The 27,691-nt window shown below is 43.0% G+C and overlaps 1 protein-coding gene across 4 annotated transcripts in view; it reads left to right on the top strand.

The window, feature by feature from the left end:
- Positions 1-25,993, top strand: part of LOC112266570 (glycogen synthase kinase-3 beta) — a 42,195-nt gene extending 16,202 nt beyond the window's left edge. The window contains exons 2-11 of one of the 4 annotated variants that reach the window (XM_024444153.2): positions 12-205; positions 1,986-2,069; positions 13,709-13,819; positions 15,011-15,141; positions 15,499-15,605; positions 15,783-15,880; positions 17,140-17,247; positions 21,648-21,855; positions 22,738-22,836; positions 23,289-25,993. In XM_024444153.2, coding sequence (XP_024299921.1) covers positions 12-205; positions 1,986-2,069; positions 13,709-13,819; positions 15,011-15,141; positions 15,499-15,605; positions 15,783-15,880; positions 17,140-17,247; positions 21,648-21,855; positions 22,738-22,836; positions 23,289-23,344 — 1,196 coding nt within the window. In that variant the 3' untranslated portion in view covers positions 23,345-25,993. The remainder of the gene's footprint in view (positions 1-11; positions 206-1,985; positions 2,070-13,708; positions 13,820-15,010; positions 15,142-15,498; positions 15,606-15,782; positions 15,881-17,139; positions 17,248-21,647; positions 21,856-22,737; positions 22,837-23,288) is intronic. The other 3 variants (XM_024444155.2, XM_024444154.2, XM_024444156.2) reach the window with 3 other exon arrangements.
- Positions 25,994-27,691: the final 1,698 nt, after the last annotated feature.

Below are 27,691 nucleotides of genomic sequence, written 5' to 3'. Positions count from 1 at the left end.
CTTTCTCTCAGGAGACAAAGATGGCAGTAAGGTGACCACAGTGGTAGCGACCCCAGGCCAGGGCCCCGACCGGCCGCAGGAGGTCAGCTATACAGACACTAAGGTCATCGGCAACGGCTCGTTCGGCGTGGTCTACCAGGCTAAACTGTGTGACTCCGGGGAGCTAATAGCCATCAAGAAGGTTCTGCAGGACAAGAGGTTCAAGGTGACTACCATTTCACTGCAGAGGCGAATACATCGGAGAGTATTTGTTGCACCGTGTGTTTTTGAGTAACGACAGTTCTTTGTCTTGAGGCCATTGAGTCGCTGTCAGTATGACGTCACTGAAACTAGATCCCTAACTGGAGTCTCACATTAAATGGGCTCACATTTATACTGTCATTTGACTGAAAATACTAGGTTTGTCAGGTCACTTACCACTGTGAGACTGCTCTCTCATGGTGATCGTAGCCTGCCGTACCACACTGATGGGCGTTTGGTTAATCATCCTGGCAGTCGGCCTGTGCATGATGCCCTAGTCCCCAGTGATGTCATGTCTTGTGAGAACACGCCCCTTCCTGTTGGAGCTGAAACGGGGCGGAGTCTCATCCCTCCCTAGTCCATCTTCAGCTCAAGCATTGAGTTGATGATTAGTTAATCTCTTCTTGTCGCACCCGAAAGGAAACTCAACCCATGGATTTCCTTAGACTGACGTAACTGTGCTAATAAACAAGTGCTGCAATGGCTGCACAGTGCCAGTGTTTGAAATAACTTATAATGTGTCTCTGTGGGTAATTTACTCCCTGTTCAGATATCACTGACATGATTTGACCCCCATTCAATTATGGCTGTCACTGTTTTACAATGATCTATGATAGTTGTAGCTGGCCTAAATTATCCATGTGTGGGCTTCTAATTTAAGACCCTAACAGGGTGCCAAACTCAGACTAGATATTCTCAGTTTCTTATCTTGAACGTTTCACTAGCTCTGTGATGGACACACATGGTTGTGTTTTAGCTGTTTCCCAAATCTCTCCTCGAGTACCCCTTGCCATTCCACTTGTTTTGTTCTATTCTAATACTAGCACACCTGATTTAACCAACAAGGTGTTGAACCAGGGCTCGCTTCCTCCTCCTCTCGCTCGCTTCCTCCTCCTCTCGCTCGCTTCCTCCTCCTCTCGCTCGCTTCCTCCTCCTCTCGCTCGCTTCCTCCTCCTCTCGCTCGCTTCCTCCTCCTCTCGCTCGCTTCCTCCTCCTCTCGCTCGCTTCCTCCTCCTCTCGCTCGCTTCCTCCTCCTCTCGCTCGCTTCCTCCTCCTCTCGCTCGCTTCCTCCTCCTCTCGCTCGCTTCCTCCTCTCGCTCGCTTCCTCCTTCGCGCTCGCTCGCTTCCTCCTTCGCGCTCGCTCGCTTCCTCCTTCGCGCTCGCTCGCTTGCTTCCTCCTTCGCGCTCGCTCGCTTGCTTCCTCCTTCGCGCTCGCTCGCTTGCTTCCTCCTTCGCGCTCGCTCGCTTGCTTCCTCCTTCGCGCTCGCTTCCTCCTTCGCGCTCGCTTCCTCCTTCGCGCTCGCTCGCTCGCTTCCTCCTTCGCGCTCGCTCGCTCGCTTCCTCCTGCTCTCTCTCGCTCGCTTCCTCTCGCTCTCTCTCTCTCTCTCTCGCTCTCTCTCTCGCTCTCTCTCTCGCTCTCTCTCTCGCTCTCTCTCGTGCTCTCTCGCTCACGCTCGCTCTCTCTCTCGCTCTCTCTCTCTCGCTCGCTTTCTCGCTCGCTTTCTTTCTCTCTTGTGCTCTCGCAACAGCCTTTTCTCTAATCCTGGATCTGTCAGCCCATCTCCGATGAGCCTCCAAAAGCCTTTTAAGACACATTGAAGAGAGTGTCTGACTGGTCCAGAATCAGAGGATAGTTTCTTCTGGGAGAGTGCAACTAGCTCAGTGTGACAGTAGCTTCTCTAGCCTGTTTGACTTGTCTAATACTCACTGGTTGTCAGATTTTTATCAATGTCTCTCTGTCTCAGAACCGGGAGCTGCAGATCATGAGGAAACTGGACCACAGCAACATAGTGCGTTTGCGCTACTTCTTCTATTCCAGTGGAGACAAGGTGGGTGGTTGTTGCTCATACATCAGTCTGTCTCTGTGTGTTGTTGCAGGTGATGCAGGTGACTCACTATTCAACAAGTTTTTGTTTGACACTGGCTAGGCTAAATGTTGCTCCTGAACTTCTGTTTCTACCACTTACATTCTTAGGCTTTCCATTGTGAATATTTTCATATTAAGTTAAGCTGTTTAGGTTTATACTCTTATATTGTTGGGATTAGGGCCGACCCCATTTTAATAAACTGGTCAATTATTTGTTCAATAAGCTGTTGGTCGACCAAGATTTCTTGAGTCAAGCAGTAGCAAAAATAAAGATGTATAATAGAGTATCAGTCAAAGGTTTGGACACCTCATTCAAGGGTTTTTCTTTATTTGACTATTTTCTACATTGTGGAATAATAGTGAAGACATCAAAACTAAGAAATAACACATATGGAATCATGTAGTAACCAAAAAAGTGTTAAACAAATCAATATATTTTAGATTCCTCAAAGTAGCCACCCTTTGCCTTGATGACAGCTTTACACACTCTTGGCATTCTCACAAACAGCTTCATGAGGTACTTGCCTTAGGAAACTATGCAGTATTTTTTTTAATGTATTATTTCTTACATTGTTAACATTTAAGATTTTCTGGGCTATTACATACAGCCGGGAACAACTATTGGATATAAGAGCGACGTCAACTTACCAACATTACGACCAGGAATACGACTTTCTCAAAGTGGATCCTTTGTTCGGACCACCACCCAGGACATTGGATCTAATCCTATAGGCCGGCCCAAAACAATGTCTTCGTAGAAGAGGTAGACGGAGCAGCGTCCTGGTCAAACTTCGAAGGCATGCACACCACCCACCGCTTCTGAGTATATTACTCGGCAATAGGATTGCAAAGGGTCGGACAATTTCCAGTAAATTTCTGTACATTTTTGATGGGAGGTTAAGCCCGGGAATTTTGCTTAACTTCTTGACGCTACCCAACCCTGTAGCGGGATCATTTTCGTCAGCAACCACTGAATAGCATAGCGCAACAGTCAAATAATATTACTAACAAATATTCACATTCATGAAATCACAAGTGCAATATTGCGAAACTCAGTTGAGCCTTTTGTTAATCACCCTGTCGTCTTAGATTTTGACATTATGCTTTACAGCGAAAGCAATCCAAGCGTGTGTAAGTTCATCGATAGCCTAGCATAGCATTATGTACACTTAGCATCAGGAAGCTTGGTCACGAAAATCAGAAAAGCAATCAAATTAACCGTTTACCTTTGATCTTTGGATGTTTTCTCTCACGAGCCTCCCAGTTACACAGCAAATGTTCCTTTTGTTCCATAAAGATTATTTTTATACCCAAAATACCGACGTTTGTTTGTCGCGTTATGTTCAGAAATCCACAGGAAAGAGCGGTCACCACTATATTCCAAATAATATCTATAATGTCCACAGAAACATGTCAAATGTTTTTTATAACCAATCTTCAGGTAGTTTAAAAAAAATATATTTGATAATATTTCAACCGAGTGTGTAGCTTTTTCCATAACAGCGGGAGGAAAAATGGTGGCTTTACTCAATTGCGCACAAACTCACTCTGAGAGCCCCCAGCTCTCCACTTACGCAATGTGATCCTTCACGCTCATTTTTCAAAATAAAGGCCTGAAACTATGTCTAAAGACTGACACCTTAGGGAGGCCACAGAAAAAGGAATCTGGTTAATATCCCTTTAAATGGAGGCTAGACATGCGTAGGAACAGAAGGGTTTCAAAATAAGAGGCACTTCCTGATTGGATTTTCCTCAGGGTTTCACCTGCAATATCAGTTCTGTTATACTCACAGACAATATTTTGACAGTTTTGGAAACTTTAGAGTGTTTTCTATCCTAATCTGTCAATTATATGCATATTCTAGCATCTGGTCCTGAGAAATAGGCCGTTTACTTTGGGAACGTTATTTTTCCAAACAAAAATAGTGCCCCCTAGCTTCAAGAGGTCAAATTCATGAAAAAAGTCTGCTTATAACATGAACCTTTTTTGTGGGATACACATAAGGAAATTCTAGGTCTTGTGGCATATTTTGGTTGAACTGTCCCCAATTCAATGGAATTGCAACCCTCTCCATGCACAGTGCATTCTTCCATCACATGTGTGGCTGATTCTCAAGATCTTGCCGACTAATTGAGCCCACATTACTACACTGTCTGAGCCAAGGACTGCTTTCTGGTAAGTTTTGATTACAATACTGGGTGGGTTGAATATATTTTATGACATACATTATATTTTTGTTAACTAGTAAATAGTAGCCTTCAGCAAAGTGTCCAAATAATTTCTAACTTGTTAACAATTTCTGCTAGTTAGGTTTTGCTGCCATGTGGGTTTTAGCTTGCTTGAGCCTGCTAACTGAGTGTTAATTCACCTGTTTCCATACATGTTTTTATAAACTATCTTACAAAGGAGTTGTTTAATCTAACTGCTTAATTATTTATCTGTACATGAAATTGTATTTTATTTATTTATTTTTTCATTTGATTCTAATCTTTACAGGAAAATGCCACTGGCGCACTATCTGATGTGTGGAGACGTTTCACTGCAGCTAATGTAGAAGGAAGAGCTGTGTACATTTGCAAATACTGTGCCACATCATATGTGAAGAATGCAACAAGATGCAGAATCATCTGGCAAAGTGCATGAAGTTCCCTCATCGCTCACAACAACCAACCTCTGACAAAAGTCCCTCTACTTCTGTTCGAGGTGAACATGACAAAGCCGACACCTTATCGATAGAAACAGCTCATTGTCCTCCTGGAATGAGACTTTTTTTGACTCAATGGAGGAAAGTAGTCAGAGGAATGTCTTGCTCGAGCTGTGTATGCAACTATTTCACCTCTGATGCGCACAGGCATTGTGTATTGGAAGGGATTTCTGAATGTTCTTTGCCCAGCATACACCATTCCAGCCAGACATGCTTTATCTACTCATTTGCTGGATGCAGAGTTCAAGTGAAGGTCAAGCAAATCATAGAGAAAGCAGCCTGTATTGCAATCATCTCTGATAGGTGGCCGAATGTTCGTGGGCAATGAATAATGAACTACATCTCCACCGCTCAACCAGTATTCTACAAGAGCACAGACATAAGGGACAACAGACACACTGGTCTTTACATTGCAGATGAGCTGAAGGCAGTCATCAATGACCTTGGACCACAGAAGGTATTTGCACTGGTGACAGAAAATGCTGCGAACATGAAGGCTGCTTGGTCTAAATTGGAGGAGTCCTACCCTCACATCACAACCATTGGCTGTGCTTCTCTTGCATTGAATCTGCTCCTCAAGGAGAGCATGGCACTGAAAACAATGGATACACTCCACAAGAGAGCCAAGGAAATGGTTAGGTATGTGAAGGGTCATCAAGTTAAAGCAACAATCTACCTCACCAAGCAAAGTGAGAAGAATAAGAGCACCACATTGAAGCTGCCCAGCAACACCCGCTGGGGTGGTCTTGTCATGTTTGACAGTCTCCTGGAGGGGAAGGAGCCTCTCCAAGAAATGGCCATATTTCAGTCTGCCGATATGGACAGCCCCATCAAGAGGATCCTCCTGGATGATGTCATTTGGGAGAGAGTGGTAAGCAGCCTGAAACTCCTGAAACCTATGGCAGTAGCCATTGCATGGATTGAGGGAGACGATGCCCTCCTGTCTGATGTTCATACTCTGCTTGCAGATGTAAGAGAATAAATCTGTACTGCCCTTCCCACTTCACTGTTGCTCCAAGCAGAGGAAAGCTGTAATTCTGAAATACATCAAGAAGTGCGAAGACTTCTGCCTGAAGCCCATACACACCGCACCGTACCTGTTGGACCCCAAGTATGCTGGCAAGAGCGTCCTGTCTGGTGCAGAGATCAACGAGGCCTATGTTGTCATCACTACCGTGTCTCACCACCTTGGCCTGGATGAGGACAAGGTTCTTGGCAGTCTGGCAAAGTACACTTCCAAGCAAGGGCTTTGGGATGGAGATGCAATATGGCAGTCGTGCCAGCATATCTCATCAGCCACCTGGTGGAAAAGACTTGTGAATCTGAGGTTCTTTCCCCTGTCGACAAACTGAAATGGTCCACCCACACAGACAGTGTGGTGAAGAAGGCGCAACAGCGCCTCTCCATCCTCAGGAGGCTGAAGAAATTTGGCTTGTCACCTAAAACCCTCACAAACTTTTACAGATGCACAATTGAAAGCAACCTGTCGGGCTGTATCACCGCCTGGCACAGAAACTGCACCGCCCTCAACCGTAAGGCTCTCCAGAGGGTGGTGTGGTCTGCACAACGCATCACCGGGGGCAAACTATAGCACCCGATGTCACAGGAAGACCAAAAAGATCATCAAGGACAACAACCACCCGAGCCACTGCCTGTTCACCCCGCTCCCATCCAGAATGCGAGGTCAGTACAGGGGCATCAAAGCTGGGACCGAGAGACTGGAAACAGCTTCTTATTTCAAGGCCATCAGACTGTTGAACAGCCATCACTAAACACAGAGCGGTTGCTGCCTACATACAGACTCAAATCGTTAGCCACTTTAATAAATGGATCACTAGTCACTTTAAAAAATGCCACTTTAATAATGTTTCCATATCTCACCTTACTCAGCTCATATGTGTATATACTGTATTTTATACCATCTATTGCATCTTGCCTATGCCGCTCGGCCATCGCTCATCCGTATATTTCTATGTACATATTGTTATTCCATCCCTTTACATTTGTGTGTATTAGGTAGTTGTGAAATTGTTAGATTACTTGTTAGGGTGTTACTGTACTGTCGGAACTAGAAGCACAAGCATTTCGCTACGCTCACATTAACATCTGCTAACCATGTGTATGTGACCAATTTATTTTTACTGCTTTTTCAACTGTCTTGAAGGAGTTCTCACATGCTGAACACTTGTTGGTTGCTTCACTCTGTGGTCCAACTCATCCCAAAGCATCTCAATTGGGTTGAGGTTGGGTGATTTGTAGAGGCCAGGTCATCTGATGCAGCACTCCATCACTCTCCTCCTTGGTCAAATAACCCTGACATAGCCTGGAGGTGTGTTTTCGGTCATTGTCCTCCTGAAAAACAAATTATAGTCCCATTAAGCGCAAAGCAGATGGGATGGCGTATTGCTGCATAATGCTCTGGGAGCCATGCTGGTTAAGTGTGCTTTGAATTCTAAATAAATAAGACCGTGTCACCAGCAAAGCACCAACACACCACCACCTCCATGCTTCACGATGGGAATCACACATGCAGAGATCATCCATTCACCTACTCTGCGTCTCACAAAGACACGGCAGTTAGAACCAAAAATCTCAAATTTGTACTCATTAGACCAAAGGACAGATTTCCACTGGTCTTATGTCTATTGCTTATGTTTCTTGGCCCACGCAAGTCTCTTCTTCTTATTGGTGTCCTTCAGTCGTGGTTTCTTTGCAGCAATTCGAACATGAAGGCCTGATTCACGTCTCCTCTGAACAGGTGATGTTGCGATGTCTGTTACTTGAACTCTGCAGCCCAAATAAATGCTTCAAACTGAGGTCCAGTTAATTGCTGATATTTGAGGCTGAACTTCTGCAGAGGTAACTCTGTCTTCCTTTGCTGTGGCAGTTCTCATGAGAGCCAGTTTCATCATTACACTCAATGGTTTTTGCAACTGTTCTTGAAGAAACTTTCAAAGTTTCAAAGTACAAAAATAAATGATGCACTGTCATTTTATCTTTGCTTATTTGAGCTGTTCTTGCTATAATATGGACTTGGTCTTTTACCAAATAGGGCTATTTTCTGTATACAACCCCTATCTTGTCACAACACAACTGATTTGCTCAAATGCATTAAGAAGGAAAGAAATTCCACAAAATAACTTTTAACAAGGCACAGCTGTTAATTGAAATGCATTCCATGAGACTACCTCATGAAGCTGGTTGAGAGAATGGCAAGAGTATGTAAAGCTCTCAAGGCAAAGTGTGGCTACTTTGAAGAATCTCAAATATAAAATATATTTTGAGTTTAACACTTTTTTGTGGGATACTACATTATTCCATATGTTATTTCATAGTTTTGATGTCTTCACTATTATTCTACAATGTAGAAAATGGTCTTTTTTTTTTTTAAAGCCCTTAAGTAGGTGTGTCCAAATTTTTGACTGGTACTGTAAATATCATGGTGTACAAGACACTGATTTCTCGCCTGTCTGAAGTCGACTGATCCATTGTGGAGGTCATGGGGATGGCACGGTCCATCACTCTAAGACATGCTCCTGAAATTGTATATGGTTATATTACTGAAGAACAATGGTGCAACACTAATAAAAATCTTATTTTATAACATGCGCTTTCTCCCGCGTTGGATAGTGGTTGCTGTCCGCGGTTCAGAAACACATCAATGGGCTGTTGAATTGGTGCCTTTTTCCTAGGCCATGTTTATCTGTGCATAATAGCAAAGTTAACCAGCATATTGGTGTTGAGAACAATGCGTTTGAGGAGATGTGAAAACAGCCCTTGCCTTTATTGTCTAAGAAAGGTGAGGAGAGCGGAAACCCCAACTTAATTAGGTCTATAATCAATAGCCTAACTGTTAAATGTGCCTGGCTTTATAAATCATCAATATATCTGCAGAAATAAGACATGTCCTGCTTTTGTTACCTGTTTGAGTGTTTAATAGCCTACTGATTCCGTGCTCACGCAACATGTCAATTAAACAATTTCACAAATTTGGCTGATTTTAATCTTTGCTTTGCTATAATAAAGGCTTTCCACTTTTCTTTTGTTACAACATCCTCTCTGACATTATTCATCATTCATTTAGTGTTTACACTGTTCCAAATTGTCAAAACTATTTACAATGCTCCTTTTTCTTGATCTCCTTATTGTTGTTATTATTATGATCATAAGTAATGTCATTATCATTGGAAGGCTTAGTATAGCAGCCTTGTATAACCACCACTGAGCTGTAGGCCTGAAAGCGCCTCCTGTTTAGTCTTAATACCGTAACTTACTTAGGCCTGTATTTCAATACTTTTATAGTCTACTGTACCTATCAATCAGTCATTCATTGTCCATGTCATCACACAGCATACGAGTCATTCATGATTTGAATTGTAGTCAAGCAGTTTAGTCAAATTAAATCAAGCGAGCCTTGAATAATTAGCTTAAACAATAAATAAAACGTTCCATTTTGGAAATTGCATTCATGAATGAATGCGACTGTTTTTAGTCTTTGCTGTAATAAAGGCCTAACAAAAAAACGCTACAATAGACTTTATTTACTGTTTACATGGTTCCAAACGGTCAGGAAAATTATATTGTATTCTATACAGCATCTGTTTGGCACACATAAATACATGCAGCGCTTGCTCCTTACCTTCATTTTCTTGATCTCCAGTGTTATCCACAACTAGTCACATTTATTCCACACATCTGAATTGCCCTTCACCTCCTCAGCAACCAGTAAACATTCCCCTGTTTTGAGTTTATTTGTCATGTAATTTACATTTTTGTAATTTAGCAGACACTCTTATCCAGAGCGACTTATCTTAAGAAAGCTAGGTGGGACAACCACATATCACAGGAATAGAAAGTACATTTTCCCTCAACGTAGCTATCAGTAGAGTAAGAGCTGGAAGGGAGGTTGGGGGTCAAGTGCTGGTTAAGTGTATAATTGTTTTTTTTTGGGGGGGGGGATTATTTAAGATACTGTTTGAAAAGTTAGGGTTTCAGATGTTTTCCGAAGATGGGCACGGACTCTGCTGTCCATGCTTCAGGGGGAAGCTGGTTCCACCGTTGGGGTGCCAGGACTGAGAAGAGCTTGGACTGGGCTGAGTGGGAGGGCCAAAAGAACCTGAGGTGGCAGAATGGAGTGCTCGGTCTGTCCTCTGCATCCGTTTTGCTGTTACGGTGTTCAGAGTTTATGACCAATGTATTGATGTGATTATGATATGCTATAAGTCAGGCCCCATTGTGCCCTATTCAGACGGGATTAGTTTTGCTGGTGGAGGTCAGGTAATGTAATTATGTGCACGATCACAAAACACCACATCTGTAATTTTAGTCCTGTCCAAATCTGCCATGTTAGTAATTTTTACATGGCAGGAGAGTAACAATTCCATTTAGGCTGTACTGCGGATCGCTAAAATATCCTATTCATGGTTTGGTATGGTTTAAAAACTTGGGAACCAGTCTCAGTGTGGCCCTATCACCTGGACATATTGAAATCTTTTTTATTCCTAGAATAAAAACCTCCAGTCATAACTTTCAATGTATTTATAAAAATAAAAAATGACAGGGCAGTTTTGAAAAAATCTAATCCCGCCCAAAAAGTTCTGTGGAATAACTGACATTCTGGAGTTATAACTAACGTTTTCTAACTAACGTCATAACTAACGTTTTCTAATAATACTAGTCCCATGCCAATAGGTCTTTGTTCAAGTGCATGCAATACATACATGTGTCACGTAAAGAGAGCAAGGGTTGAGGGAATAGGGAATGTTCTTCCTAAACAAATGAGAGATTTTGGTAACTTAACTTTACAGTCAGAAATGGCTGTAATTATATTGCAGCTTCAGCAACACGGACAGTACGATAAACACTTTGATATTCAGTGGTGGTCACTGCAGCAGGGAGGAGAGAGAGACAGTTACTGCTTTTTTTGTTTTTTACAGAGCGCAGCAAGTCTGGGCCTGGCCTGGCACAATCAAATCAATTTCTGGTCGGACTTCCTCTAGTCATGTGTGTCGTAATTATTTAATCAAACAGTGTGCTTAAAGCATCAGACAAGCTCAGTGAATATTTGATTTGATTAAAACACATAGGATGTGTCAATATATGGAAAAATACACATTTTAAAATCTCAACCCATCAATTGGAACAGACGACTCTTGATCAAACAATATTATTTTTTTTTTTTGGGGGGGACAGCCCTAGTTGGGATATATACATGAACAAGGGGACATTAGGTTTGTAGCATTAAAACCTGTTAATAAGAAAAAAGGCATGTGGTGCATTTATATTTGTGTCATTGTGGCTAGACAGACTGACATTGTGGCCTATGTTGGTGTGCAGTGAAGGTCTATTTGCATAGATAAAGTGATACAGTCAGTCTGCCACTATGACCTGTAGTATGTGTTTAATGTGATGTGATCCTGCAGCCTGGCACAGTGTGGTGGGCATGCTGACACTGGGTGTCTGGCCTCTGGATGTGGGCCAGAGGGAAACGAAGCCTGCTATGTGACCAGACTAAAGGCTGCTGCTCTACCTTAAAAGAGCCGGCTCCTATTCTGCCCTGCCTTGCCCAGTGACGGTATTACATCTCTCTGGTTGACCACGGGTGCTTCTCAAGGAGCTTCATCTCCTCGCCTCTTGTGATGGGAGAAAACATTTATACAGTTATTAGGGTATTATTTTGGGTGGGGACTAGGAGAGGAAGCCACTTTACACTATTGAGATGTGACCCTTTAGCCCCAGCCAGACCGAACACCAGGACCTAGTGTCTGGAGGTCTGTACACTGATCTGCGTCCCTGCTTGCCCTTTCCCCTCCTCTGACTGTGACTTCATAGACACATGAGACTGTCTGCTGTGGAAGGGGAGTCACTGTCATTCCATAGAGAGGGTGGTGCTCATTAGGGCATGCAACAGATTAGTATAATTTTTTTAACTGGGTGGTTGGAGCCCTGAAAGATGGTTGGCTGAAAGCCGTGCTATTTCTCTAATTACATTGGTGACCAGTTCATAATAGCAATTAGGCACCTCGGTAGTTAGTGGTATATTGCCAATATACCATGGCTAAGGGCTCCACGTTGCGTTGTGCCTAAGAACAACCCTTATACCACACCTCCTCGGGCGTTATTGCTTAACTGTACCGTTCCGGAAAATACACTGAATTACTACTTGTATACTGTTTAATTCCCACCATCTTATGGTTAATCAGGGTCCTAAGTGGTCTGGTTCAAACAGATTTGCCTTTCCTCTTGATTGGTGAAGCACAGCTTTGTGTCATTTATAAGCATATACAAGGCTTGTAGTGAGACTCTGGAAAACAACATCTCATTTAGACACATGCAGCCATGGCACAAATTGGCACGTAAACGACATACCCCATCTAAAAAAAAATCACAAATTGTTATGACATTTGTGCCATATTTTTCCAGCCCAACATCATAGCCTACCACATGATTTACAGATAATCTATGTTTTTCTCAGTTCATTTAGCGAATCCTGGCAAATGCATAAAATAGACGGACACACACTCACTGTTACTTGGGGCAGAGCACTAAGCAGTCACTACCTGTTGCTGTCAAACCAATCAGTTATTTACATGGTCAGGAGGGAACAAGGGAAGGATCCAATCATCTGCCTTTTGTGTGAGCCGATGAGCCAATCAGAGGTGTAATTTAGGGGCTGCTGTTGCCTAGTGAGAAAGGCAGGAGAGTGAGTCATCCTTTGTGTGGGGGCTTATTTTAGAGCATGGCTCTATCAGGAAGTGTTTGTGTGTGTGTGCGACTGTGACTGTGGGTCTTGAGAAGAGTTAATAAGGCACAGGGATCAAACACATCTCAGCATGACTTGGCCTTTTTAATTTCCTGTGTGGTAGGAACAGATGATATACAGTTAAAACATATACACAAAACATTTAGAACACCTGTTCTTTCCATGACAAAGACTGACCAGGTGAATCCAGGTGAAAGCTATGGTCCCTTAATGATGTCACCTGTTAAATCCATGTCAATCAGTGTAGATGAAGGGAAGGAGACAGGTTGAAGAAGGATTTTTAAGCCTTGAGACAATTGAGACATGGACCATTCAGAGGGTGGATGGGCAAGACAAATGGGGGATTTGAACAGGGTATGGTAGTAGGTGCCAGGCGCACCGGTTTGTGTCAAGAACTGCAACACTGCTGGGTTTTCATGCTCAACAGTTTCCTGTGTGTATCAAGAATGGTCCAATACCCAAAGGACATCCAGCCAACTTGCCACGACTGTGGGAAGCATTGGAGTCGACATGGGCCAGCATACCGGTGGAACGCTTTCGACACCTTGTAGAGTCCATGCCCCGACGAATTGAGGCTGTTCTGAGGGCAAACGGGAGGGCTGGGTGGAGGGCATGCAACTCAATATTAGGACGCTGTTCTTAATGTTTTGTACCCTCAGTGTATATGTGATCATTCTTAATATTTTAGTGGTTCATTGAAGACATCTGCGGGGATGGATTCGTAGAAAAAGTGTGATATCCCATTGCCCTAACTAGAACAGTCATCTGTTCCTCTGTTGCCCTGCCAAAAAAACAACCATCTGACTCCCTTGATGTTAAGTCTAGCTTACGTGTCTCTGCCAGATCATACAGTAACTGTTTTTCTTATTTTTTTTCTCTCTCACTGTCTGTCTGGCCTGCTTAGTCATCCAGCGAGACCTAGGTTGTGTTCATTAGGCACACGAAACGAAAATTAGCCTTTCTTATTGGTAGCCCCTCAACATTTCAGTCCGTTTTCTTCCGTTTGGTGCCTAATGAGCAAGAACCATGTTACATTGTGATCACTCCAAAGGAATTCATACATGCTTCTAACCTCCTCAGCCAACTGTCCCAGGTCTGACCCATACTCTAAATGTCTCTGCGTGTGTGTTACAGAAGGACGAGGTGTATCTCAACCTGGTTCTGGACTACGTTCCTGAGACTGTGTACAGAGTGGCTAGACACTACAGCCGAGCCAAGCAGACCCTCCCCATGGTCTATGTGAAGGTAAGACCCCCTCAAGTCTTATCGCGTCATCAAGATACTACTCTCTGTATGTTTCTTTTTAGATCAGTGTTTCTCAACTCAGGTCGCACACCCAACAGCACACATGTTTGTTGTAGCCCCGGACAAGAACACCCGAATCAACTCATCGAGGGCTTGATGATTATTTGGCAAGTTGAATCCGATGTTCTTGTCCAGGCCTTTTAATAAAAATGTGTACTGTTAGGGGACTGAGAAACACTGCTTTAGATGCAATATGTGTTAGACCTGGGTCAAATACAAATGTCAAATACTTGAGCTGTTCTTGATTTAGTTTGCTCGGTACAGGGCCTCCCGAAAGGCGCAGCGGTTTATGGCACTGCATCGCAGAGCTAGAGGCGTCACTACAGACCCGGGTTCGATCCAAGGCTATGACCCATGACGCAGCGCACAATTGGCCCAGCGTGTTGGCCAGCCGGAATGTCCTTGTCCCATCGCGCCGCTGCTCATTGTGGCGGACCAATTTCGTGCATGCTGACTACGGTCGCCAGCTGTAGGGTGTTTCCTCCGACACATTGGTGCGGCTGGCTTCCGGGTTAAGCGAGCAGTGTGTCAAGAAGCAGTGTGGCTTGGCGGGTCGTGTTTCGGAGGACGCATGGCTCTGGACCTTTGCAACTCCCGTACGGAGTCGGGAGAGGCAGCGATGGGACAAGACTGTAACTGCCAATTGGTTATCACGAAATTGGGGAGAAAAAGGGGTACAAATACAAATGTTTGCCCGGTACTGTAGAACCAACAGAATAGTCTTGCACAATGAGTGGTGGTGGGATGGTTGTGTGTCTGGGAAGGGAGACAGACTCCTTTGGGCATTTCCCTCCCGTCCTCCTCACCATGCTGTCCTGCGTCATTGTGTAGCGGCCAGTTGAGATGGCGTCAGCGGCCTTATTATAGCGCCCCCGCCATCTCTGCCTTTTCAACTTGCCACTTAAGGAAGTGGAAGTAGTGGCATAAACAAAGGGCTGGACTGGAGTCAGAGCCAGGGACTGTTGGCTGAGGCTTCTGGGGGATTTGGACACTGGCACGCTGTTATTTTTAGCCCATTGAATACGAGGGAGCAGGAATTGCCTCTACTCTATAGGCCTACCACTCATGTCATTATGTATAGCTAGCTTAGAGCATGTACTAAGTTGTGTGTGTCCACATCTTTCTCTGCAGATGTACATGTATCAGCTCTTCCGGAGCTTGGCCTACATCCATTCCTTTGGGATCTGCCATCGGGACATCAAGCCCCAGAACCTGCTGTTGGACCCGGAGACAGCCGTGCTCAAGCTCTGTGACTTTGGCAGGTGGGCTGGAACATTGAAAGCCATATTGATGGAGGAACATAAACCCAACCTAGCCCAGCTCATAGAAATATAATTACTAGAATGGACAAAGCCCCTCAGGCTTACACAACAGCAATTTGCTGTGGTCTGGGCCTGAGTTCTAGTAAGATTTTTTTTTTAATGAGGTTAGGGTCTGAAGATATGTCTGAGAACGTTACTAGCTTCGTTACCTTGCTTCCTCCATCCTTTTTCCTTTGAGAGGAATTGAGCAAACTGCTAACTGGTATACATAAAAGAAAGAGCAGTTTCAAGTCTCAAATTCTCCTTTTGACCATCCTTAACCACCATCCTTCCTTCATCCTTGGTTATCTTTGGCAGTGCGAAGCAGCTGGTCCGTGGTGAGCCCAATGTGTCCTACATCTGCTCACGGTACTACAGAGCCCCCGAGCTCATTTTTGGGGCCACTGACTACACCTCCAGCATAGGTACGCTTCCACTACTAACACCTTATGCTGACTACACCTCCTATTACTAACACCTTACACTGACTACCTACACGTTACACCAACTATACATCCAGCATATGTACACTCCCACTACTAGTGTGTGTGGGTGTGCGAGTCTGTGTGTGAGTCCTCACAGTATTTCTCCATCCTCTACAGATGTATGGTCCGCTGGCTGCGTTCTAGCAGAACTGTTGCTAGGGCAACCCATTTTTCCCGGCGACAGTGGGGTGGATCAGCTAGTGGAGATCATCAAGGTAAAAACACCTGCCTTCAAATGTCAACAGATGGACGGTAAGCCGGACCGTCAACCAAAAGAATGCACAGAGATACCGTGATGAGATCCTGAGGCCATTGTCGTGCCAGTCATCCGCCGCCATCACCTCATGTTTCAGCATAAAGCATGGCCCCGTGTCGCAGGGATCTGTACACAATTCCTGGATGCTGAAAATGTCCCAAGTCTTCCATGGCCTGCATACTCACCAGACATGTCACCTATTGAGCATGTTTGGGATGCTCTGGATCAACCTGTACGACAGCTCTTTCCAGTTCCCGCAAATATCCAGCAACTTTGCACAGCCATTGTAGAGGAGTAGGACAACATTCCACAGGCCACAATCAACAGCCAACTATGCGAAGGAGATGTGTGCATGAGATGTGTTCATAACTTAAATGGTGGTCACATCAGATACTAACTGGTTTTCTGATCCACGTCCCTACCTTTTCTTTTAAGGTATCTGTAACCAACAGATGCTTATCTGTATTCCCAGTCATGTGACATTCTTAGATTAGGACCTAATTTATTTATTTAAAATGACTTATTTCCTTATATGAACTGCAACTCACTAAAATCTTTGACATTTTTGCATGTTACGTTTTATATTTTTGTTCAGTGTACATAATATATATATATACACACACACGCATATAAAATATTGATGAGAAAATGTATTTTCAGGACACTCTTAAAATGAATGATCAAGCAAAACAAAACCTGTATGTGACTATTCTAAGTTAACAAATGTAAGTGATTAATGACATATAATAAGTACTACATTTCCCAGAATGCATTAGTTTATCCCTCAAGTTGACCCTAGAGCCTTCAAAAAGAAGCCAAACAAATGAAATGGGTTGTGGAAATATAATTGGCTATTCTAAGCACTAAGGTTAAAAGAGTTAAAAGATTGTTTCCAGAAAAAACCAATGTATTCTTTGGTGTCTGTGTGACCTGTCAGATTCAATGAATCTCCCATGTTCTATGACTGAGTTAAATTATATTTCCTGCCTCTCAAATTCTACATCCTGTGGGGTGTGGCCAGTCCAATTAGAATTTCAGCTGATGAGTTGAATGGGAGTCGATTCCCAAATTCTGAATTGAGAACAACCCTGGTGGTAATGTAACTAATGTAATGAGTGTTTAACTTCTGTTTTGACATAAAAGTACTAAGTACACACCTGATACTTCAAATGTACATATCGATGGGAAAACGGTTCCTCTGTCTCCGTGTCTTCCCAGGTTCTCGGCACTCCCACTCGGGAGCAGATCAGAGAGATGAATCCCAACTACACTGAGTTTAAGTTCCCTCAGATCAAGGCACACCCATGGACTAAGGTGAGTCAACAGGTACAGCAACCGTTTTTTACTATTTTAAAATCTCAGTCGCCTACATCTGAGTGTCTCTTTCTCTGTCGCTGAGTGAAAATATCATTTAAGAGGAAGTTCGGATTCTCCCCCCGTCTTCAAATCTCACTCATGCATCAGTGTTCTTGAGATAAGCATGTTAAACATTTTCACACGGTCACCAGCCTCAGGGGCAAGCAGAGGAACAGCAGTGTACACACACACACTCACACAGTGCTCATTTTAGAATCTGCAGGTTGAACAGCATGTGCTCAGTGGGTGCAGGACTCACTATGTACCTCACCACATTGGTGACAAAAGGGACAGCTGGTCCAAATTCGCTGACCATTGTTCTCCGCCGTAGACTCTAACCCTTGAGTGTTTCCACATCTGAAGGGTTGGATAAGTATTCCACCTTTACAAATCTGCACACATCGAAGGGTTACATGCTTATCACACCTCTCGCGTCGCAAAATAAATGTACACGTGCATGTTATTCAATCATTGCACCCACACTGCTCGTGCCCGTCAGCGAGCGTCTTCATGGCTAGGCGCTAAAATAGAAATTGGTTCTATTTGTGAAGCTCAACTCTCTGCAAGTCCGACCTCTCCCATCTCCTCATTAGTTTTTAGGAGCATATACCCACGTGGGTGATTGAAAGATGAACTTAGGTCCACACTCCGGTCGGTTGTAGCAATGCTGTGAAGTTGGTTGCCAACCATCATAGTCCAAAGAAGCCTGAAGGAAGGAGGAGAGATGACGAGAAAGGTATTCGGTTTACCGTTTTATCTGTGGATTAACCTTTCTAGCGCAGGCGTTCCGCTAGCGGTACCCCTCGACAACATTCCACTGAAAAGGCAGCGCGCAAAATTCTAAAATAGTTTTTAGAAATATGTAACTTTCACACACTAACCTCTCTGGGATATGTGGGACGGTAGCGTCCCAACTGGCCAAGAGCCAGGGAAAATGCAGAGCGCCTAATTCAAATAAATTTCTATAAAAATCAAACTTTCATTAAATCACACATGCAAGATGGCAAATTAAAGCTACACTTGTTGTGAATCCAGCCAACATGTCAGATTTCAAAAAGGCTTTTCGGCGAAAGCAAACGATGCTATTATCTGAGGTTAGCACCTCCGTAAACAAAGAGAGAAACCATATTTCAACCCTGCAGGCGCGACACAAAACGCAGAAATAAAAATATAATTCATGCCTTACCTTTGATGAGTTTCTTTTGTTGGCACTCCAATATGTTCCCATAAGTATCACAAATTGTCCTTTTGTTCGATTAATTCCGTCAATATATATCCAAAATGTCAATTTATTTGGCGGGTTTGATCCAGAAAAACACCGGTTCCAAATTGCTCAACGTGACTACATAATATCTCAAAAGTTACCTGTAAACTTGGCAAAACATTTCAAACTACTTTTGTAATACAACTTTAGGTATTTTTTTAATGTAAATAATCTATAAAATTGAAGACTGGATGATCTGTGTTCAATACAGGAAGAAAACAAACTGTAGCTAGCTTTCTGGTCACGCGCCTCTATCTAACAGTACACTTCAAGTGACCCTCGTTTAAGATGGCCGTGCTTCTTCATTACTCAAAGGAATAACCTCAACCAATTTCTAAAGACTGTTGACATTCAGTGGAAGCGATAGGAACTGCAAGAAGGTCCCTTAGAAATCTGGATTCCCAATGAAAACAAATTGAAAAGAGAGTGACCTAAAAAAAAAAAAATCTGAATGGTTTGTCCTCTGGGTTTTGCCTGCTAAATAAGTTATGTTATACTCACGGACATGATTCAAACAGTTTTAGAAACTTCAGAGTGTTTTCTATCCAAATCTACTAATAATATGCATATCTTCTGGGGATGAGTAGCAGGCAGTTGAATTTGGGCATGCATTTCATCTGGACGTAAAAATACTGCCCCCTGTCACCAAGAAGTTAACAAGTACAATACAGCAATTGAAAGATTAACATCTTGTTAATCTACCCATCGTGTCCGATTTCAAAAATGCTTTACAGCGAAAACACATCATTTATGTTAGGTCATAGCCAAGTCAAAAAAACACACAGCCATTTTTCCAGCCAACGATAGGAGTCACAAAAAGCAGAAATATAGATAAAATGAATCACTAACCTTTGATCTTCATCAGATGACACTCATAGGACATCATGTTACACAATACATGTATGTTTTGTTCGATAATGTGGATATTTATATCCAAAAATCCAGCAACCGCTGTGTCAGATTTCAAAAAAGCACTTACCTTTGATCTTCATCAGAAGGCACTCCCAGGAATCCCAGTTTGACAATAAATGACTGATTTGTTCGATAAAGTCGATCATTTATGTCCAAATAGCCACTTGTTGTTAGTGTGTTTAGCCCAGTAATCCATCTTCATGAGGCGCAAGCACTTCGTCCAGGCAAAAACTCAAAGTTCCGTTACAGGTCGTAGAAACAAGTCAAACGATGTATGGAATCAATCTTTAGGATGTTTTTAACATAAAACATCAATAAACTTCCAACCGGAGAATTCCTATGTCTGAAGAAAAGCACTGGAACAAGCGCTAACTATGAGCCCCTCCTTTATAGTAGAATCCTCAAACCAGTTTCTAAAGACAAGTGGAAGCCGTAGGAAGTGCAACTTGACTCCATAGACACTGTATTCGGTAGGCCAAGCTTTGAGAAACTACAAACCTCAGATATCCCACTTCCTGGTTGGATTTGTCTCAGGTTTTCGCCTGCCATATGAGTTCTGTTATACTCACAGACATCATTCAAACAGTTTTAGAGACTTCAGAGTGTTTTCTATCCAATACTAATAATAATATGCATATATTAGCATCTGGGACAGAGTAGGAGGCAGTTCACTCTGGGCAAGCTATTCATCCAAAAGTGAAAATGCTGCCCCCTATCCCCAAAATGTTAATTGTCGGAGTAGAGGACCTTGTGCATTTCAGGTAAAATGACAACCCAATGTTTATATACCAGGACAAACTAGCTAGCAACAGCAAACTTGCTAGCTAAATTGCCATACATGTTTAATGCTTTTTGACCTGTCCCCAAATTAATATTTTTTATTTTACCTTTATTTAACTAGGCAAGTCAGTTAAGAACAAATTCTTATTTTCAATGACGGCCTAGGAACAGTGGGTTAACTGCCTTGTTCAGGGGCAGAACGACAGATTTTTACCTTGTCAGCTTGGGGATTCGAACTTGCAACCTTTCGGTTACTAGTCCAACATTCTAACTACTAGGCAGCCTAGCTTTAATTGGTTCAGAGTTTGGTTTGATATTTCAACCTGCGTGTCCTGATCACTTCTGGTGTGGGTGAACAAAATCAACTTGCGCGCGTGTTGTTTGGTCAGCATGTTAGGGCCAAGGGGAAGGGATATAGTTAGGGAGGTAATTGGGAACGCAATATTTGTCCCACGGTTTTACACCAGCTCTCTTGTCTGCAAGAGACAATTTATACTTGATCTGAAAATGTGGTCGGAGGTGCCGTATGGGTGGTGTGGCCAAGTTGAGCTCCATACCGCATCTCTTTGCGCCTCTCAAATTCTGTAACAATGCGGAGGGCTCCGTATGGCTCCGCATTGACATATTGGTTGACGGTAGGTGAGGGCGGGAGGTCCTGTATAAACACAAACTCACTTCTTCCTTCAAAACAGCTTTGGGCTGCTCGGTGAAGCGCAAGAAGTATGAATGCCCTGACTTCTGCAGAGGCCGTATCACCTTAAATTCTGCACAACCAATGCAGAGATCGGGATTGATGTAGCACATTTAAGATATGTTTACACTCCCTCTGGTGGTGTAGTACTGCACTGCACTGTCCTCTGGTCTGAATAAAAGTGCATCTACAATACATTTTAGGTCCCACTTTAAACAGCCACTTCAAAGGTTTAATGAAGCCGTTATAAACCCTTTATAAGTCTATAAATGCTTCAGAAAACATTCATAGGCAAAAAACAACAGATGTATGAACCATATATATATATATATAGTGTATATGTAAGGCTTTGTAAAGTTGTTTAAAGTGGAGCAAGATTTTAAAACCCTGTCATTCCACCTGTCGTGTGTGTGTGTGTATATACAGTGCCTAGTGAAAATCTTCACACTTGCATAGTTTTCACATTTTGCAGCCTTAGATTTAAATTAAAAAATGAATTGGGATTTTGCACAGGCACTGTATAATATTTAGCTGTCATTGGTTTAGCAGGTGTAGGGTGAAGTTGTCTCTGGATGCTGATCTTTGGTCAGTCTTGCATATTCCCCACTAATGCTTAAGGTTAGGATTGGGGGAAGCTGATCCTAGATCTGTACCTAGGGTAATCTTCACCCAGGAGCTTTAGCCGACGTGTCACCTCTAACCTGTGTCATTGACCGGTTTCAGCCTTGTGTGATTGGCTCTCAGGTGTTCCGGCCGCGCACGCCCCCTGAGGCCATCGCTCTGTGCTCGCGGCTGCTGGAGTACACGCCCACAGCGCGCTTCACGCCCCTGGAGGCCTGTGCCCACACCTTTTTCGACGAGCTCCGGGACCCCAACCTCAAGCTGCCCAACGGGCGCGAGAAGCCCCTGCTCTTCAACTTCTCCACACAGGGTATGGCTGGAGCTCAGACACAGCTCTGTATCTCCTACAGAATTACTAGAATGGACAAAGCCCTTCAGACGACTGCAAATTTGACTGGAACACTCATGGGACCACTAAATATGGATGCCAGTCTACTCATCACAGAACTTTGACTTGAGTAGGAATGTCTGTTCTAGTAATTGTATTTCTATACATGCCAAATTTGACTACTGATTAGCGTGGTGGTTGATAATGGGGAATGTGACTATTACTCCATTAGATAATTGTGATTAAGATTGCAATTTGATCACAGTGAATTAATGCTGTGACTATGATTGATGTAATTGTGTCACTATTCCTTGCTGCTTTGTAATGCAGGGCTCCCTTGTAAAAGAGAGCTTGGTCTCAATGGCCCTGCTAAAATAAAGGCTAAATATGCTATGAAGGTGAATGCGAAAGTTGGGCCTGTGGCTGTAGGCCAAATGGGCCAAATGGTAGAATGGGTGTCTATAGGTAACTGTATTTGGGTGGTTGGCTCTGTGGTTGTAACTGGTAGATGTGGTTGTATCCTGACTCTCCACCCTTCTCACAAAGTGTGCACTTTCACACTTCTTGTTATGGATGTGACATTGTTGGAAACGCCCTCTAGTCACTATTTACACCAATCCAAATCGTTTAAATCCGTGGTGGGGAGTGTGCAAGTGCAAACTTTGGGAGTATGCAAATTTTGTCCATAGACACAGAATGTGACTGAATTTGAGGATGGTGATTGATTACGATGTGGTCATCAATGCATGCTGTGACTCCGGTAGGATGGTGGTGATAGTCAGGTCTGTAGTTGTACATCTAAGATGTGCTCTCTGTCTATAGATGATTGTGTCTGACATGATGTTTATTTCTCTCTGCTTCCAGAGTTGTCCAGTAACCCCTCCCTAGCCTCCATCCTCATCCCCGCCCACGCCCGGAATCAGCCCGGGGCCTTCACCCCTACCAACGCCTCCGCACCCTCAGGTCAGTACACCCTCCACCTCCCTGTCTTTCGCTTTCTCACCCTCTCTCTCTCTCACCCTGCCTCTCCCACTATTGCCATTCCTAAATCAACCCCTAGACACGTTTGTATATCTGACAGGGTTGGATAGGTGTAAACTAGGGTTCTTGTGGCAGGGGTCAGTGGAAGATTGGGAACCTCTCTCTCTCACCCTCTGTCCTCACCCTCAGCTCTCAGTACTCCTGGCTAGTCTCTTCTCAGTATTAACCAGGGCCCGTGTTCACAATGCGTCCCAGAGTATAGCGTCTAGAGCGCTGATTTTGGACCAGATTTCCCCTTTAGAAAAGAATGAATAACATGATATGGAAAGAGCTGATCCCAGATCAGCTCTGTTACTCTGAGACGCTTTGTGAATAGTGGCCCAGAGCTCTCCTCATTAAAGGCGAGTAGTGTAACGTACTGCTTCCATTTCCAGATGCCAACAGCGGAGACCGTGGCCATACCACCAACGCTGCCGCCGCCTCCACCTGAGACCTCTTCCTAACCCGTCTGCCCGCTGCCAATGCCCCAGCTCCTGGACAACAACAGTGGCATGGCTGCACACCAATCAACTAATGAAGCAAAGCAAGAAAACTGACGCCCGATAAAGATGAACGCAAGGAAAACCGAATCGGAACTTCGTTATTCCCCTACCACCTCCACCCTCTCCCATCGTTTTAATGTTTGATTATTTATTTGTACAAAAAGGACAACCGTGATATGTTCTCAGAGCTGCTCTTCATCTTTCTGTGCTTTGAAGAGGAGGGGACTGAGTGCGGGTGTGTTTAGTGTAGAGATAATGTATAGCTAAATAAGTATACAAAAGTACTTTGACGTGTTTGTTTCCATAGACAATCTTCCTTTTTTCTTACGCTTGGTATAGTCACCCACTCTCTCCATGTAGGGGAGGCCTCTACATGCCTCCTGCAACAGCCTTACGTTCAGACTGTGGCCCCTTGGGGCCCCTGTCAACCCCATCCCACCCATTCATACATATACATCTGAGGACCTTGATGACATTGTGGCTTTTATTGGTTGACCTCTATCTGTCTGTGTTCAATGTACACATACACAGTTGATATATTGTAGAATTGTGTCAGCTACTCTCTCTCCCACTTCAGAAATCACAATTCTGCTACTGTATGCAGCACCATTTTGTGATTCTGCCCGTAAGGCAACAGTTGTCTCGCACCTCCGCATGTTTTTTGGGTTCGTCCCCGTTTTAGCTGCCAGAAACGGTGCAGAAATGAGTTTTCCCCCATTTTCCCCCTAGGGGTAATGCCGTACCGACAACTTTGCCAGAACAGACCTAAGAGCAAGAGATTCTGCTGGTCTTTCATGTGATTTCAATGAAGACCACGACCTCTGTTTTACTTTTCCTGCTGTTGTCAGATAGACATTATGACTAGTAAAGCCTGGTATTGTTGCGTTTCTTGTTAGGTTGGGGTGGGTTTTGGGGACTGGCTATGAAGGATGCTTGGATGAGGGCGTATGCTGTTGATTGTGCTGAATTTCATCACAATCTTTCTTTGTTACCATCTGTGTCCGAATGTTCCCTATAATTTAGTGCACTGCTTTTGACCACAGTCCACATAGCGCTGGGCAAAAGTAGTAGGGAATAGGGTGTCATTTCAGACGCAGCCCCATGTCATTTTAAACCACTGTTGGAAGTCCTTCCTCATTCTGACTTCACCCTTTCCTGCTCTCCTTTTGCAACTGAAAGTCCTTCCATCCCTCAACACTTTGAAGACCTATACAAAAAGTACACACAAATGTGTATGTATTTATGTAAGTAGATGCTCCTCACCAAACTGGCTTACGTGTGCGTGTCTTCCTGTGGTATGTATGGTATGTAAATAGGCAGACCCAAGAACTGTTAACGAGCAAAAACAACAATGAATGATATAAAGAAGAATACAAAAGAAAAAAACATTCAGGTTAAAAGTTATTGTATAGTCAAACTGTAGATCAGCTTTGTTTTTCTCCTCCAGCCATTTAGTTCAATCTCGACTATACAGTAGGTGCCAGCTGTATCATTGTAAGGATAACCAGTAATGTATAGTGTATCTATAGGTTGGAGTGCCTTTGCTTCCACTCGTTCACTCCTCTCTTCCCCAGGTCTCCTCCCTCTATGGTCCTACCTGGAGGCTCTGTTGTAAAATTGCCCTTACGCACAGATCTAGGATCAGCTTGGCCTCCCGAAATCCTAACCATAGCGGGAAAACACAAAACTGACTCGAGACCAGCGTACAGGGCAGACTCACCCTATTCCTTCGTGGAGTGCTGTTGACTTCCCCTTTCCACCTCTCTGATCTTTCATGTTCCACAATTCACTGCAAAGCCAGGCCTCACACAGACCACACTCATCACATCACCTCGTCACTGTTTCTTTTTGTACGATTGGCTATGTGTCTTTGACTTCGGGATCCCCTTTGGTGGTGGTGGGTTGGGGGAGTTGTAGCATTGATTTTCTCAGACACCTTAAAAATACATTCTCTTTCCAGGAAGGTTTGGGGTGGGTTTTAAAATGTGTTTTTATGGTTTTATGAGCGATGCACGTACAACCCCACATGGTTTTGGGGGGGGGGTGTAAGTCTTATCGTATTCAGTATTACTTTCTCAACTATGGCAATAAACAATTTGTCTGTAGGATTTGTGTGTCCACATTCTCAACAGCACTCTGGGAGAGATGTCATGTAGCACCAATCCTTCATGTTTTTTATTACATTTTTTAAAGCATATATTTGTATGCTTGCATCCGTAAATGTGTTGCTATCCAATCATTTGGCCTGTAAAACAAACAATGTGACCACTTCTTGTCTTTAAGGATAATATATGTACAAAACACAATGTTTCAAAATATATATATATATATAAAAATTTAAAAAAGAATGAAGGACTGGGTTATATTCAGAAATTAAGACTTTACAACAGAAAAAAAACTAACATTACTTCTACTTGAATGCCTCTGTGACTGAAATTTTGATTTCATTTTGAATATAAACCTTTTGTTCTGTGAAGGTATGCTTAATGTCCCCTCTCCCTGTAAATATTTCTGTCTCTATGTGACTTGGTTCAGAGAAATAGTTACCTGGTACTGTAATTTGCATTAAATAAACCGTAGGTTAGCCTGGAAATGAACAAACTGTGTCATGTCTTTTGTTATGTTCTCATATGCTACCTGGGTTGTGTTTAGAACAGAGAAAACATTGAAACTGAGTTACTTGTGCTTGTATAAGAACGCACATATTTGTTATTCCGTTGCAAAACATTTGCTACAGTATGTTCCCTACTGAGCACGACCCTGTTTGTTGTTAGCTCAAAGTTGGATGTGTTCCAGTAGCCTATCCTGTGACGCTCTTGTTTTGAGCCCAAAATTAAGAAAATCCGTGTGACCTACCTGTGTTGAACTGCGTTCCCTCATATTTAAACAATAGCGGCACGCCCACTCTATGGGTGGTACATATTTGTGGCATCACAGTCACAAAACCCAGGCAAATAAACAAAAATACAAAACTGGAATCTAAAGTTGCCTACCCCATAGACCTGAATGATGCACTTCTTTTAAGACCAAAATTGTAGGACGCAAATTTGCCATGCACCAGTTTATGGCTTATGGTATCATAGGTCTAAATTAGATGTTTGCACCTTCAATATATATCATCAGTAAATGTCTAATCATATAGATTAATCTCAACCTATACGTAAGTAACGGAGTTGAAAATAGCACCAGGGTATTGCTGCTATTCAAGTCGACTTGAGCCAAACGGAGGGTACTGCAAGCCTTCTTTCAATGCTAATTTGACTGTTATAATATTATCATATTGAGGAACATAATGTGAAGACATTTTCATTGTCCGAATGTGGCTTTAAGAGACTGCATATCAGAGATAGAGAGTTGATACACCTTTTGAAATAATGCTACAGGACATTCACAGGACAGTAAGTCAGACAGACCAGGATTCTGTTTTATGTGTTAGGTTCGGTCTTCTCTGCTCTGCTACAACGAGGGATTTCATATTGAACTGAACCCAGATCCCCTCAAACCAATCAGGTCAGTTTCCTTTTATTCCCAAAACTAGGAACTCTGTGTAGAATAAGAGTGTAGATGTAAGATATTACCTGATAAGTGTATTTTTTCAATCGATGTCTGAGCAAGTGAATCATACATCGGTCCCGTTTCAATCAAACATTTGTAGCTTTTGCTTCAAATGTTTTATTTATGTGTAATTATTGACTTTAATTACGTACTTACCCTCTGGTGTTTTTATCCCTGTAGGATAAATACTTCCACAGCATTATGAGTAAATATAGAAAGTATAAAGATCTACTGAGAGATATTTCTCTCTTTCCAGGCCATGTGTTTTATTTATATTCATATTATATTCCTGTCTGTTTCTTAGTAATAACATAATCATAATTGGAAAAACAATTAAAACGTTTTTCAAAGTCCAAAACTGCAGCCCAGAAAACAGAATGGCCATAGGGTAGTTCATGCCCCCCCAAAAAAGGCCTCTTAAGAAATGTTATGATTTTTTGTAAAAAAATTATAATTTGGCTAATGGGCAGCTGTCCCATTTAAAACACTAGCTAAAAAATAGTTTACTGGACTGGCCCATTTGACTCTGGTGGGCTGGTGTGTCAGATATGGCCAGGCCGATGTATTGGTAGTATTCAGCCCCTGCTACATTTTTAACACAACATTTCAGTATAATTTATAACAGCCACTTCCAACTCATGTTCTATTTGATCAGCGTAGATGTTTGAATGTTTTGAGCCCGTTTATGTGAACGTATCATGTGTGTTCTTCAACTGTCCTTCATTTTGACACTTGTTTCA

This window comes from Oncorhynchus tshawytscha, linkage group LG14, assembly GCF_018296145.1.
Source record: "Oncorhynchus tshawytscha isolate Ot180627B linkage group LG14, Otsh_v2.0, whole genome shotgun sequence".
NCBI lineage: Eukaryota > Metazoa > Chordata > Actinopteri > Salmoniformes > Salmonidae > Oncorhynchus > Oncorhynchus tshawytscha.
Note: the sequence above shows the minus strand (reverse complement) of the source record. Positions and strands in the feature narration are given on the sequence as shown.